Source organism: Mytilus galloprovincialis, chromosome 9, assembly GCF_965363235.1.
Source record: "Mytilus galloprovincialis chromosome 9, xbMytGall1.hap1.1, whole genome shotgun sequence".
NCBI lineage: Eukaryota > Metazoa > Mollusca > Bivalvia > Mytilida > Mytilidae > Mytilus > Mytilus galloprovincialis.
Window position 1 is genome coordinate 88,916,725 of NC_134846.1, and position 16,558 is coordinate 88,933,282.

General features: G+C 31.9%; 1 protein-coding gene across 1 annotated transcript; it reads right to left on the minus strand.

Annotated features, from left to right (window-relative positions):
• Positions 1-1,859: 1,859 nt before the first annotated feature.
• On the minus strand, positions 1,860-15,416 carry LOC143046872 (glycoprotein-N-acetylgalactosamine 3-beta-galactosyltransferase 1-like). The gene is made up of 4 exons (XM_076219931.1): positions 15,302-15,416; positions 10,396-10,520; positions 9,023-9,825; positions 1,860-1,919 (listed from the first exon to the last, which is right to left on the minus strand). Exons 2-4 carry the CDS (start codon positions 10,496-10,498, stop codon positions 1,860-1,862), a joined length of 966 nt encoding a protein of 321 aa, XP_076076046.1. The 5' UTR covers positions 10,499-10,520; positions 15,302-15,416.
• Between the last annotated feature and the right edge of the window lie 1,142 nt (positions 15,417-16,558).

Below are 16,558 nucleotides of genomic sequence, written 5' to 3' on the forward strand. Positions count from 1 at the left end.
AAATGTTTTAAAACTGTTAACATATCATTTTTTTTATCTGGAAGTTTTCTTTGAGCTGTTCCAAATCCGAACGGTACGATATATCCAATAAGTTAACAAACAAGCATGATGTGAATAAATGTGTTAATTTATTAATTTCGCCCCCTGGATCGGCCTATGAACGGTATAAACATAATGTTAAACTGTATCAGAGAGTATTCATTAATCTGTAGCCGTAGTGAAAACAATAAAATCACAAAAATACTCAACTTAGAGGAAAATCTAATCGGAAAGTCCAGAATCACATGGCAAAATCAAATAACAAAACATGGACAAGAACTGCCATATTCCTGACTTGGTACAGGCATTTTCAAATGTAGAAAATGATGGATTAAACCTTGTTTTATAGCCCTAACCCTTCTCACTTTGATGACAGTCTCATCGAATTCCGATACTAAAAATGTAACTGAAAAGGATGCACACGACAGATGATGTATGCATAACTGACCTATATTTTGACCTGTGGTAAAATGTAGTGCATATGAAATTTCAATTCTAGGATAAGTTTTTTTTCAAAACTTCATAGTTAAAGTGGCACCGTTTTAGCGCCGTAAAAGTAATCGCTATGGGAAATTGCATTGTTAATATTTACAGAAATGCTACTTTTATTACTCTACGTGATTTTTATGAAATTTAAACAACGGTAAACTGTAAAATGTCTCTAAATAAAACTATGGTCAAAATTAATGAAAGCAAAATTGTATAACCGGCTGCTTTTTTTAATATAAAAATACTTTTTTTGGTATTGACTTATCCTTTTATAATCTTTAAACAATTACAAGTCCAAAAACATGGGTAAAAAGATAGATTTCTTGTAGGTTCGATTTTGATTTCAAATACCAAACTAATGTTTACTGTCTTCACAAACTTTGTTCATTCAGTAACACTTCGTACTCTTTGTACACTTCGTACACTTCGTAACTTCGATTTCATTTGTTTTCCAAGCTAATGTATTCATTTGATTAGCCAGGTCCATCCATTTTTACAAGTGCAAATTATTGGTCTTAAGCAAAAGCGTTTTGACTGCTGCTATAATTACGTCCGTACACTGTCAAATGGTATAGAAATATATCCAATATATACATCATCTTTGGTGAGACATAATGAAAGGTTATTGTACTGGTACTGCAGCAGTCCTTACCCTGTAAAACAAACACAAGTATATTAGATCTTCGGTGAAACATAATGGAAGGTTATTGTACTGGTATTGCAGCAGTCTTTATCCTGTAAAACAAACACAAGTATATTGGATCTTTGGTGATACATAATGGAAGGTTATTGTACTGGTACTGCGGCAGTCTTTACCCTGTAAAACAAACACAAGTATATTAGATTTTCGGTGATACATTATGGAAGGTTATTGTACTGGTACTGCAGCAGTCCTTACACTGTAAAACAAACACAAGTATATTAGATCTTCGGTGATACATTATGGAAGGTTATTGTACTGGTACTGCAGCAGTCTTTACCCTGTAAAACAAACACAAGTATATTTGATCTTTGGTGATACATAATGGAAGGTTATTGTACTGGTACTGCAGCAGTCCTTACACTGTAAAACAAACACAAGTATATTAGATCTTCGGTGATACATTATGGAAGGTTATTGTACTGGTACTGCAGCAGTCTTTACCCAGTAAAACAAACACAAGTATATTTGATCTTTGGTGATACATAATGGAAGGTTATTGTACTGGTACTGCAGCAGTCCTTACACTGTAAAACAAACACAAGTATATTAGATCTTCGGTGATACATTATGGAAGGTTATTGTACTGGTACTGCAGCAGTCTTTACCCTGTAAAACAAACACAAGTATATTAGATCTTCGGTGAGACATAATGAAAGGTTATTGTACTGGTACTGCAGCAGTCTTTACCCTGTAAAACAAATATGTTTTAATTTATTAGGAATCAGTTATTGAACATTAAGACTATTAAAAAGTGTAAGAATAAAAAGGAATTTACACTATGATAATGAATATTGAACAACATCATGGCATCATGGAAGGAAGGTGTTGGAAACTCTACACGAGATTAAAAAACACAATCCAAACCGAATTGGCCTTAGCTCAGATATTTGCAATAGATAAGCAGATATTGTCATACTATTGAAATACATTGCGTTTGACATGTTAGCACAGTAACATATAGTATCAAAAAATAAAGCGTCATACAGTAGCTTGTTTCCCATCTATAACCAAACTACATTATTATTACATACATATACATTTTTACTAATCGTTAATGTTAAAAAAGAGGGAAGAAAGAGACTAAAGGGACAGTCAAACTCATAAATCGAAAATTAACTGACAACGCCATGGCTAAAAATATAAAAGACAAACAGACAATAATAGTACACATGACACAACATAGAAAACTAAAGAATAAGCAACACGAACCCCAAATAAAACTAGGGGTTTTCTCAAGTGCTCCAGAAGGGTAAGCTGATCCCGCTCCACATGTTCATTCATGTCCAGTGAAGGATGTTTATTCAATATTGTCGACATCGCAATATCTACAATGTTAACACGATATAGTGTCAACATTGTTTACATTGTTTGAACCCTTATATAATGTATACATCGTTGACATCGCGATGTATACAATGTTAAAACGATGTTGTGTTTATTCAATATTGTCGACATCGCAATATCTACAATGTTAACACGATATAGTGTCAACATTGTTTCCATTGTTTGAACCCTTATATATTGTTTACATCGTTGACATCGTTAACATTGCGATGTTTACAATGTAAACACGATGTCGTGTCAACAACGTTGACATTGTTTGAACTCTTATATATTGTTTACATCTTTGACATCGTTAACATCGCGATGTTTACAATGTTAACACGATGTCGTGTCAACATCGTTTACATTGTTTGATCCCTTATATATTGTTTACATCGTTGACATCGTTAACATTGCGATGTATACAATGTAAACACGATGTCGGGTCAACATTGTTGACATTGTTTGAACTTTTATATATTGTTTACATCGTTGACATCGTTAACATCGCGATGTACACAATATTAAACCGATATCTAGTCAACTTTGTTAACATTGTTTGAACTCTTATATATTGTTTACATCGTTGACATCATTAACTTAGCGATGTATACATATAAGAAGATGCGGTATAAGTTCAAATGAGACAACTTTTTATTTGAGTTACATCTTTTATAAGTATACCCCTATAGGTTTGACATCAATACGGAGTTTTGGTTTTATCGAGTAGCAAGCTATGAAAGGTACAAAAAAAACACTAGTGTAAAACTATTTGAACAGGAAAAATAAAGGTCTAATGTAAAAAAACATGAAACTAGAAACACGTATGAACAATTCAACAAACGACAACTACTGAACGACAGATTCCTGACTAAGGACAGGTGCAAACAAATGCAGTTAGTTTAACGTTTATATACGTACCATAGACTCAATATAAAATATAAACACGATTTTGACACAATATTGTTAGCATTGTTATGTGAATAATTTAAACAGAAAGGTATTTATAAAAAAAGAAGTGGTATGATTGCAAATAAGTAAAATTTCCAGTACATACATACTAACTGGCACATCTATAGATAACCGTATGGCCTTTAACATTGAGCAAAGTTTATATGGCATAGTTAACAATAAAAGAAGCCGACATGAAAAATGGAAAACAATTTTAACTATATAACTAACTGCTTAACCATGTTAACTTATTTAAAAAAAAAAATGAACAAAAAACAATGTATATACAACAACAAGATGTTGACACTATATTGTTAACATTACGATGTGTACGATGTGAACGATGTAAACAGAAAGGTGTAGACACTATATATACAATATAAACACGATGTTGACACAATATTGTCAACATCGCGATGTATACGATGTGAACGATGTAAACAGAAAAGTATAGACTTTATATATATAAATACAATATAAACACGATGTTGACACGATATTGTCAACATCGTGATGTATACGATTTGAACGATGTAAGCAGAAAGGTATAGACTCTATATATACAATATAAACACGATGTTGACACAATATTGTCAACATCGCGATGTATACGATGTGAATGACGTAAACAGAAAGGTATAGACTTTATATATATAAATACAATATAAACACGATGTTGACACGATATTGTCAACATCGCGATGTATACGATGTGAACGATGTAAACAGAAAGGTATAGACTCTATATATACACGATGTTGACACAATATTGTCAACATCGCGATGTATACGATGTGAACGATGTAAACAGAAAGGTATAGACTTTATATATATATATACAATATAAACACGATGTTGATACAATATTGTCAACATCGCGATGTATACGATGTGAACGATGTAAACAGAAAGGTATGGACTCTATATATACAATATAAATACGATGTTGACACAATATTGTCAACATCGCGATGTATACAATGTGAACGATGTAAACAGAAAAGTATAGACTCTATATATACACTATAAATACGATGTTGACACAATATTGTCAACATCGCGATGTATACGATGTGAAAGATGTTAACAGAGAGGTATAGACTTTATATATATAAATACAATATAAACACGATGTTGACACGATATTGTCAACATCGCGATGTATACGATGTGAACGATGTAAACAGAAAGGTATAGACTCTATATATACACGATGTTGACACAATATCTTCAACATCGCGATTTATACGATGTGAACGATGTAAACAGAAAAGTATAGACTCTATATATACACTATAAATACGATGTTGACACAATATTGTCAACATCGCGATGTATACGATGTGAACGATGTTAACAGAGAGGTATAGACTTTATATATATATATATATATATATACAATATGAACACGATGTTGACACGTTATTGTCAACATCGCGATGCATACGATGTGAACGATGTAAACAGAAAGCTATAGACTCTATATATATACAATATAAACACGATGTCGACATGATATTGTCAACATCCCGATAAATACGATGTAAACAGAAAGGTATAGAACATATTGATAGGATACAATGTAAACACAATAACGACACTATAAAGTTGACATTGCGATGTTGACAATATCGACAAAACATCGTGCACTGGACATAGTTCATTAAACCAAGAGTTCCAAATGGTGAAGTTGAAACCATCCCTTGGTAAATTTTACAGACGCCATCACGAGTTGGTTGACCGTTATGGAATAACCATTTCACAGATGATATCGGATATGTTCCTTACGTTGTAAAAACAACCCCCTTCCCTTTCATGAATGTGATCTACGGAGTAAGACTATATACCGGATGTGTTATAATATGAGCTACACGACGGGTGCAACATGTGGAACTCTGTCCAGTGCACGATGTTTTGTCGATATTGTCAACATCGCAATGTCAACTTTATAGTGTCGTTATTGTGTTTACATTGTATCCTATCAATATGTTCTATACCTTTCTGTTTACATCGTATTTATCGGGATGTTGACAATATCGTGTCGACATCGTGTTTATATTGTATATATATAGAGTCTATAGCTTTCTTGTGAGCAGCAACCCTCTATCATGATAGGAAATACAAGAACGGGCATATCGTATCAATTGGGAGATATATACCCCGTATGCAGGTGCTACTGGAATGTTGCTACATAGAAATGGAAAGTTCTCGTCAGTAAATCCCTAGATAATATTTGGTATATTAAGGGTGCTCGCGGGTCTTAATCATTTTTTTTTTGTAATATAGGATTTTGCTATATTTTTCTATAAAAGAACTTTATCTTATACTTAATAGAAAAATAAAATAAAAACATGGGGTCACCGTTTTTTTACGCTCACAATCTGGCTTCGAAAGAAGCGTACATTTTCGTAGAGGCACTTTTTTTCTGTTGAACTACTAGAAATAGGGAAAATAGAGGAAATATCGAAATAAAAAAAGAACTTAATTACAGAAATCACTCAAATTTTACAAAGTTTGGTTTAAGTACTGCTTATTTAAAAATATAATAAAAAATATATGTTACCGTTGAATTAAAAAAGATATTTTAATTATAATGCCAAAAAAATGGCATTTTTGCACCAAAGGGAGATAATTTTGAGCTTGCTCAATGATATATACATTTTAAAAGTCATCTGGGGACAACACGAATTGATTTTTTGGAATTATTTTTGTACCATATGACAAGAAACAACTACTACGGGCAATAAGTAAAATGTGTAATGAAAAAAAAAAAGTTTTTTCTGAAATATTTATACCCTCGAGTCTCCTTAAGTTATTTAGAAATGATTCTGTTTTACTGATGCATTTAACAACACTATGACAAAAAGGAATTGAGCTAACCAATTGTATAAATATATTGGATATGAGATAAGGTTTTACGTCTACCATACAAAATACTAAGGTACACATAAAACCTTTGTAACTCATGTGTGATGTGTCGAAGATTACAAGCACCGTTGGTTAATACTGATGTACACATAAAACCTTTGTAACTCATGTGTGATGTGTCGGAGATCACAAGCACCGTTGGTTAATACTGATGTACACATAAAACCTTTGTAACTCATGTGTGATGTGTCGGAGATCACAAGCACCGTTGGTTAATACTGATGTACACATAAAACCTTCGTAACTCATGCGTGATGTGTCGGAGATCACAAGCACCGTTGGTTAATACTGATGTACACATAAAACCTTTGTAACCCATGTGTGATGTGTCGGAGATCACAAGCACCGTTGGTTATTACTAATGTACACATAAAACCTTTGTAACTCATGTGTGATGTGTCGGAGATCACAAGCACCGTTGGTTAATACTAATGTACACATAAAACCTTTGTAACTCATGTGTGATGTGTCGGAGATCACAAGCACCGTTGGTTAATACTAATGTACACATAAAACCTTTGTAACTCATGTGTGATGTGTCGGAGATCACAAGCACCGTTGGTTAATACTAATGTACACATAAAACCTTTGTAACTCATGTGTGATGTGTCGGAGATCACAAGCACCGTTGGTTAATACTAATGTACACATAAAACCTTTGTAACTCATGTGTGATGTGTCGGAGATCACAAGCACCGTTGGTTAATACTAATGTACACATAAAACCTTTGTAACTCATGTGTGATGTGTCGGAGATCACAAGCACCGTTGGTTAATACTGTTATACACGATTCTACACTGGTTACCCACGAGATATGTTTAGTGCTCAACGACGAAATAGTTTCCGTTTTAAAGTAATAAAGGAGAGTAAACCAAGAACTATGTAAATATGCGAATGACATTAGACTTTGAAAAGGGAAACACAAATGTAAATTAATATACGTGGACACGTAAAGATTTTGAGAGAAGGAATACAATTTGAAAAGTTATGCATTTCTATCTTTTTTTTTATATACGAAAGATGACATAGTTTCTGATATTGCTTTCGACAGATGACACAATAATCTTATAATAATTATTATTACGACCAAAACATAAAAACTAATTTATTTGCCCAAATCTGCAAATTTGGAGACAAATTTGCAATTAAATTGTGAAATTGCGATAAAACGTGTCACGGTACTTGTCTATCCCAAATTCATGTATTTGGTTTTGATGTTATATTTGTTATTCTCGTGGGATTTTGTCTGATGCTTGGTCCGTTTCTGTGTGTGTTACATTGTAGTGTTCTCCTCTTATATTTATGCGTTTCCCTCAGTTTTAGTTTGTTACCCCGATTTTGTTTTTGTCCATGGATTTATGAGTTTGAACAGCAGTATACTACTGTTGCCTTTATTTAGACTGTCAATTTATATAAAGAAAACTTGGTGATTTATTGTATTATCCAAAATATATAAACAAATATCTTTTGTGTTTGTTTTAAGAATCATTGTTTTACACTTTTAGTACAAAAAAAATAAACTGGACTAATAGGGATTTTGTTTTATTTACTTGTAGCAAGAAGACAAATTCGGTGACACCATTTTTTCTCTTATTTTCTTAAAACATATAATAAAACCTATCTTCTCACAATTAATTTAAAAATTATCTCTCAAAGAAATTTTAAGTATGCACACAAATGTTTTTTTTTTTTCATTTACAATCTATTTTTGTAATTGATACAACTTTCTTGTATAGTTCACACGCCGTGATGGAAAACTAGTTTGATAGTTGTCCGATAGGTAAAAATACCACATCGCCTTATCTATATATTCATTTTCATTTTATTTCAGTCCTTCAATTCATTCGTTTAACGGCCTTTAGTCAAATTTTGCATACATCTCGTGCTCTACGATATTCCTCTTGAATTTAGTTCTCTCACTTCAAGATTCAAACATTTGTGACTATGTTGAACGCATCTTCTCATCAAACTTGAGATAAATGATAGAACAGATTTGTATCCCCTTTTTCTAATGTGATTTACCGAAATAGATTTTTAATCGGGCTTGTACTAACGTGAGTAATACGGTGGTTGTCACATCTGGAGCAGGATCTCCTTACCCTTCAGGAGAACCTGCAATCACTCCAAGATTTTAGTGAGTTTCGTGTTGCTTTAATTTGTCTTTATTTTTTGTGTTGTGTTGTGTTTTTCGTAATACTATTTGACTGTTGTTCTTTTTCTTTTTTAGCCGATATTCAAATCTTGTTAAGCGATTGAGAGGGAACAAACATAAAGTGAGGGAAATTTCTCCTGCTATCTATGCATTATTCTATTGTTAATCTCCATTAAATTATATTATCACAAAATCGTACACTATGGTTAAATTAGATATTAGCCATTTAGTTTTTATGTTTCAGTATTTCTTACTTATTTTACTTTTTTTTGCTAGTATGTTATGTAGAATATGTTAAAAGTAATGAATATGCATGACTTTTTGTTCAAATAAGCTTATCACCTTTTGTAAAGTTTCTTTTGCTTCACAAAATGTATGTAATATATAAGTTCTATGAATATAACAAGTGTAAACTAAGGATTATAATATTTATTACCGTTTTGGACGGTGTACTAGGATAATTCTTTAGTAAATCGGATAATGGTCCAACCATATGGTCCTCCATAGTTCCACCATGAAATGTTTCTCGATTAAATTTATCTGTTGTATCATATACAGAAACACCTTGGCTGTCCAAACACTTTCCAATATCCACATCTTCATCTTTGCCATCCTTAGGACAGTTTTTATATTTAATCCCAAACATGAGTTTATTTAAAGCTTCCTTACTCAGAACATATCCTGCACCACCACTATGATACCCTTGTTTAGTGTAGAGCTTATAGTTTTGGCCCAAATACACTGGTTCAGTACTTTTAAAGTATGATAAGAAATGCCTTAAGTTTTCCAAAATAACGTATGTATCATCATCAGCTTTTAAAAACCAATCATATTCTGTAAAATGTGTATGTACATAATCAAATATCCGAACAACCTTATCTGTAAGATGTTTTCGGCCATCTTTAGCTAAATCTAAGTAAACAACATTCGGTAGTGTACTTGGTCTATTAGTGAAGAAAATAGTCTTGTTACACCGTTTTCCCCATGTATCATTTACAGCTTTAGCTTTGGACAGTAAAGTAGTATGTGTTGTGAGGACTAGACACATGATTGAAGTTGGCAGCGGTGATTGAGGAGATTTGTTTCGTGCTATTGGTCTTCTAAACTTGACCTCATGCTTTTCTGTTTCAACAACCGGTGAAGAATTTGATAATGTAATTTTTTGCGGAAGAGGTTTCGGAATTTTATGTCCCTTCGCTATTCTGCTGACGTTTAACACATTGCCATCAAATGGAATAACTGGAAAATAATTAAAACATAAGACTGTCTTTAACATATTGATATACAATGTATACATGCAATTAATTCTGTGTATTGATATATTAATCATTTTATTAATGTTTCATAACTGCATTGTCTAAGATTCAAAGGTATCAGAATTTTTTTTTATTACTGGACTTTTCATTAAAAAAACATTTCGATATAGGGATCAAGGAAAAAACTTGTCGTGCGTCAAAGCAAGGAACGAACAAAAATGTCCATCGTAACCCAAACAAGATTTTATCTTTCTCATATGCAAAATAATTTTAACTTTTATATATCTGGTGGATGCCAGGCCTTAAAACTTTCCAAACTGTACAGGTAAGTCTGTACACAGAGTAGTTATTGAGGTGAAAATACGGCCATATTTGTCCATTTGTTAGATGAACCATAAATAATATATATCAAATTCCAAGAGTTTACCACATTTGTATAAACAACTAATTACATTAAGAAAAAAACTGATAGTTGAGTACGCAACTTCACACAAGCTGAATATAAATGTGTCATCGACCTGATTAAATAGAATTTCTTCTCAATAGAATATACCATTGAACTGTTGTTGTGTTTGCAAAAGGAAAGTCACAAACGTAAACAGGGTAATGAGACATATCACAACACAATTTCCTCGTTTTCTGAATAACGTCCACATGACTAGCTGCTATCGACATCCTCTGCAAAATAATACAAGAATACGTTCATACAAAACTCTATAACATATTTTATGTGAGTAAAACAAAATCATGAACAACGCGAATGCAATAGTTTGTATATCGTTTTAATTCAATAAGATTTTCAATATCAGTCAAAGGATGACTAAAAGATCATTTAAATATTGATATTGAAACAAAACCGTATCTGCCAAACACTGACGTTTCCTGTAAATCGAATGAAAGCAACAACAGTGGGCATCTTAAGAAGAAAAAGGTATCTTAAGTATAAACAAAGCAAGCATTATCTTTTACTTTCACATGGATGGAGAGTTGGTACATTGGCAATCATAACACATCTTTTTAGAAAGGTTTTTTTTAATTGTCCACAATATTTGCATCTGCTTAAAAAAACTTTTCAATCATTGTATTGTGAAAATCCATTGAGAAAAAAAATTACACGAACCATAAATTACACAGTAGAGATATAATTAGAAAATTTGTTTAATTTACACTTATAATACCAATGAACGAATTATAACAGCAAGTGTAATATAGGCATGGATTCGTTTATCTTATGATCTACACCATTTTTGTAGCATTCCCAAATTTGAAGGCGAGTCATAAAAAATAAGTTATTTAGACATATTATAATAGCTAATTTTGAATGCCTTTTCTGACACTGCTAATAAATTAAAAAAGAAAAAGATATCAAGGATACAATACAACCATTACACTATACATACTCGGATGACAATAGTCAAATGAAAATGTTTGTGCAAAAAAACTAGGGACACATGGACTTCATAAAAACAATTACCTCTAGAAATAACTTCAACCAAAGATCACCAGTCCAGTAGTCAGCACTTTGGAGTTGACATGGAAATTAATTGTCTGGTCATTTTTATAAATTTCCTGTTTACAAAAGTATGAATTTTTCGAAATACTAAGTATTTTTGTATCCCAGGCATAGATAACCATAGCCATATTTGGCACAATATTTTGGAATTTCAGGTCCTAGATGCCCTTCAACTTTGTACTTGTTTGGTTTTATGAATATATTGATCTGAGCGTAACTGATGAGTCTTATGTAAACGAAACGCGCGTCTGGTGTATTAAATTATAATCCTGGAACCTTTAATAAATACTAGAACATACCCGCGAAATCGCGGGGAAATAGAGCGTATGTAAACTGTAAAAAAGATGTAAGTGGAGAATTCCAGGAGAGGTATCAAAAGGCAAAGGTACTTGGGGACTGAGCACATTTTATTTTGTTTGCCCTCCCCCTTTTTTCCTAATACCGATTTTTATTCTTTCTGTTTTCTGTATATTATGAACATACATATATTATATATATAATTACTATATGATAAAACGGTCACTGATATATTAAGTCACCCCAGTAGACTATTGGAATTTATAGTAAATTATAGAAAATGTATACAATTTATTCATAGTATATGTATGTAGTATACAGAAATATTTTAGTGACCGTCGTGGAAAGAAAACTATTAGATTCATAATATATATAAATAGCAAATACACTTTATCTATAGTATATGTAAGATCATAATATACAGAAAAACCCAAAAATATAATTGTTCTGTCCCAAGTACTTATACAAATTATGTTTAATTTCAAAACAGGCCTAAAGGGCAGCGGAAGTCTTTTATATTTCTCAAAAAGTCAGTCCGATGACGGAACAAATAAACATATGAGCGCCTATACTTTCGTATTTCTCCAAAAATAACCCAAACTGAAATACTTTAAGCAAGGATGATAAATGCTAGAAACACACCCGCGAAATCGCGGGCATCCAGAGTGTGGTTGAAAGCCAGTACATGTAAAGTGTTGTAGGTTGAATTTTTGTAAAAAAAATTAATGGCTGGAGAATTTCAAGAAAGTTAATAAAAGTTAAAGGTTCTTGGGGACAGGACAATTGTTTTTCAAGCCCTTCTCCTTTTTCCCCCAAAATTTCCATTTTTTTTTTTTGTTTTCTATTTATTTCAATATTTCTATTTACTATACTTAGTGACCCGATGATTTTTTGTAAAAGATTTTATGACTGAAGATTTTCAGAAAAGGTATAAAAAAATATAGGTACTTTGGGACATGACAATTGTTTTCCTCCAAAACTCCTATATTTTTTGTTTCTATTGATTTCAATAATGATTTTTACTTTCAACTCTCAATTTACTTATCGATCCACGGCGGTCATTGACATATTATATAGCCCCTCTCTATTTAATAAACTCAGTGACCGCCGTGGATATTAAACTTGAAATTGATAGCAGATAGCAAATACACGTTATTCATAGTCTTTGGTATGTACAAAGTGCAAAAAACCAAAACGCAAACCGGATGTCTAGTCTGACTCAAAATTTCGTCCAATGAGGGAAAAATCCGTTTTTCTGCCAAAAAAACCCAAACTGAATAATCATAAGAATGGATGACAAATGCGACAATACATGGTACCTATAGGACATAGAGGCATGATGATTAATTTATTGTGGAAGGAAGAGAAGCGACACACAAAATGAGGTCTTCTCGTTTAATAGTATAAATTAATGGACAAAATCTTGAGCAAGTCATTTTTCTTATGATTTGACCTCTTTAATATTAATGTATAATATGATTAATCAACGATGAATTAAGGCATATTTTCTGTACACAGTAAAAACGACTTTTTTCTATTGAATCCTACACGTTTTTATTACTTTAAATACGCTAATGAGGATTCTCAACATTATGTCGATTTAGAGGTATGAAATTCAAGACAGAAGTAAGGGTTATACTTGCTTTGAATTTAATACCAGAACTTATATAAAAGAATCATCATATTCTGCCAACTAGATGTAGTCATACAACTATTTAGATATGGACTGGTCATTATCAGTAGACCTTGCAAAGAATAAATCGATCAAGTTAATAATGCTCCTCCTTTACCAGATGTTATTTGTCATTCTTGTATTAAATAAACTTTATTATTCAACGACAATTGTTACATAAACATGATAAAGGCAACAATGGTATACCGCTGTTCAATAAACTTATGATTAGTGAAAACAAATCCGGGGTTCAAATTAAAACATAAACAGATGCACTATAAGAGTAAAATCACGAAACAACAGATACTCTGAGCTGCAACAAAAACAAACGCAAACAGACATAGAAATGAACTGTTTGATAACGACTGCCATATTCCTTCTGCAGGTCATTTTTATATAAAATGGTGGGTTGAACCTTGTTTTATTGCTAGGAGATACAGGGAAAAATATAAATTGAATAATTTCTTTTCAAATTATAAAATCGATTTCTTGTGGATTTACAACATTGCTTAAGATTAATTTTAACTTTTTTCCGCCTTCCTCACAAAAAAGTCTACGACTTACAAAGTAATTCAAGTGCCGCATGGAATAAAAGTTTTTATACTAATTAAGCTCATACTTTTAAAATAAAAATTAATATTGATTGTCTAAATATATATTAAAATTATGCATCTAAAGTGTAACTTTGTTGAAAGATCCTTATATGATTAATTTAGCCTGTTATATATAATTAAATCCTGTACTTGAAAAAAAATCATAAGATGAAAACATGTAAAATTGCATTTCTTTACACAATCGTGAAAAACAATTAAAGTGACTATTAAACTGTCACTGGATGAGGTCATCTAATTTTTTAGTGCGAGGTTTGGCATGCCACAAAACCAGGTTCAACCCACCATTTTGTCCTTTTAAAATGTCCTATACCAAGTCAGGAATATGGCCATTGTTATATTATAGTTCGTTTCTGTGTGTGTTACATTTTAACGTTGTGTTTCCGTTGAGTCGTTTGTTTTCTCTTATTTTTGAGTGTGAATTCACATTACTATAAGACATGTCACGGTACTTATCTATCCCAAATTCATGTATTTGGTTTTGATGTTATATTTGATATTCTCATAGGATTTTGTCTAATGCTTAGTCCGTTTCTGTGTGTGTTACATTTTATATTGTGTCGTTGTTCTCCTCTTATATTTAATGCGTTTCCCTCAGTTTTAGTTTGTTACCCCGATTTTTTGTTTTTTGTCCATGGATTTATGAGTTTTGAACAGCGGTATACTACTGTTGCCTTTATTTACAATGAAACAAAATGTATGAAAGGTTTGACTTTTTCCCGAAATTTTAGAAATATCAAAATATCGGATTTCGTAGAAATTTGAAACGCTACAGACATATTCATTCTATGAAAATATTATTGTTTGGATACAAGCTGTAATAATTAAAATGTAACCACAACAAAAGTAGTGAATTAACACCTCAAAATATATCTTACCAGCCTATTGTTGTACATTTTAACCACTTTGACAATTTTAAGTCCATATCTGGTGACCTCTCAAAATCTTGTAAGGCACTATTAATGTGTTTTTATATATTTTGTAGTTAAAAGGTTAATTTAAAGGTATAAACCACTGCTATATCAGTTAACGAGTTTATCGCTTCAATGATTTTATGTGTAGTATAATTTTTCAAATAATAAACACTTGTCTTCTTTATGATAGTACTCGATGGCATAGGTATAATCAATATGTCATCGGCTTCTGTACTTCCGGGTACTTTTAACAATCCTCTAGTTATTGTCATTAGTGTTAATTATATGTATGTTTCTTCGGTTGATGTGTTATAATTATCTTCCTTCCTCCACATTGCATTTATACAAACTATATATATTATTTTAGAAATCGAACCCCCATGTTATATACAAACACAATAAGCACACGTAAGGCATTGACTATTTTCTATTTCAAAATAACATATACTCACATTATATTGTTCATTATACAAAGGCAGTTGCTAACATTGACAAAAACATTCTGGAATATTCTCCCTTTAAAAATATAAATCTTCATTGCGCACTGGTGTGCATCAAACGATAGCATGGCGGATTTACATTAGGTATATTATAGATAGGGTGGATCAATGAACACCAGGTTTTTTAAATTTTGCTGAACGTATATGATGGGTATATTGATTGTAAGGAAAAGAAGTACAATTTTTATTTTTATTGTTTCACCTGTACATTTTTCCAATACATTATTTCCAGATTTGTGAATACCATTTATACATTCGTGTTTTAATTACGAATAAACATGATATTTTTTAGTCGATTTAAACGGTTAAAAGTTTTTTGTGTGTTTGAGTATATAGGGGTACACATTTAATCATTTATTTTGTGAAGAAGGATAAAAAACCTCTGATCCTTTACAATCTCAAAATTTGATTGAAATAGATCGGTGTTTTTACAATTCTCATAAATACATTATCATTTCTTTGCATTAATTAGTGACCACATATTGAATTGTAATAATCAATAAATATTTGTAAATGTAGTGTATAGGAGTATCACGCCAATGTAGTGTATAGGAGTATCACGTCAATGTAGTGTATAGGAGTATCACGTCAATGTAGTGTATAGGTATATCACGTCAATGTAGTGTATAGGAGTATCACGTCAATGTAGTGTATAGGAGTATCATGTCAATGTAGTGTATAGGAGTATCACGCCAATGTAGTGTATAGGAGTATCACGCCAATGTAGTGTATAGGAGTATCACGTCAATGTAGTGTATAGGAGTATCACGCCAATGTAGTGTATAGGAGTATCACGCCAATGTAGTGTATAGGAGTATCACGTCAATGTAGTGTATAGTAGTATCACGTCAATGTAGTGTATATGAGTATCACGTCAATGTAGTGTATAGGAGCATCACGCCAGTTTTCTCCTGTTGAGCATGCTCTTTCCCCTTTTGCATCACTTGGGATAACTTTCGGTTTTTGATAGGGCTAGTTTATTATATTCTTTAGTTTTCTGTGTCGTTTCTTGCCTTTTCATTTGTGTTACTTTGACTGCGACTTGTAAGATATTTGTGTGTCTCTCTCGTAATAACTTTATCTTTTTGTAAATGCTAAGACGCGAACTTATCTTAAGTTTTACCATATCAATTGTAGCTTATACCCCAAAATATTTAAGACAAATCATTGATTTTATTTTCAAGATATGGTTATTCTTCAATTAGAAAA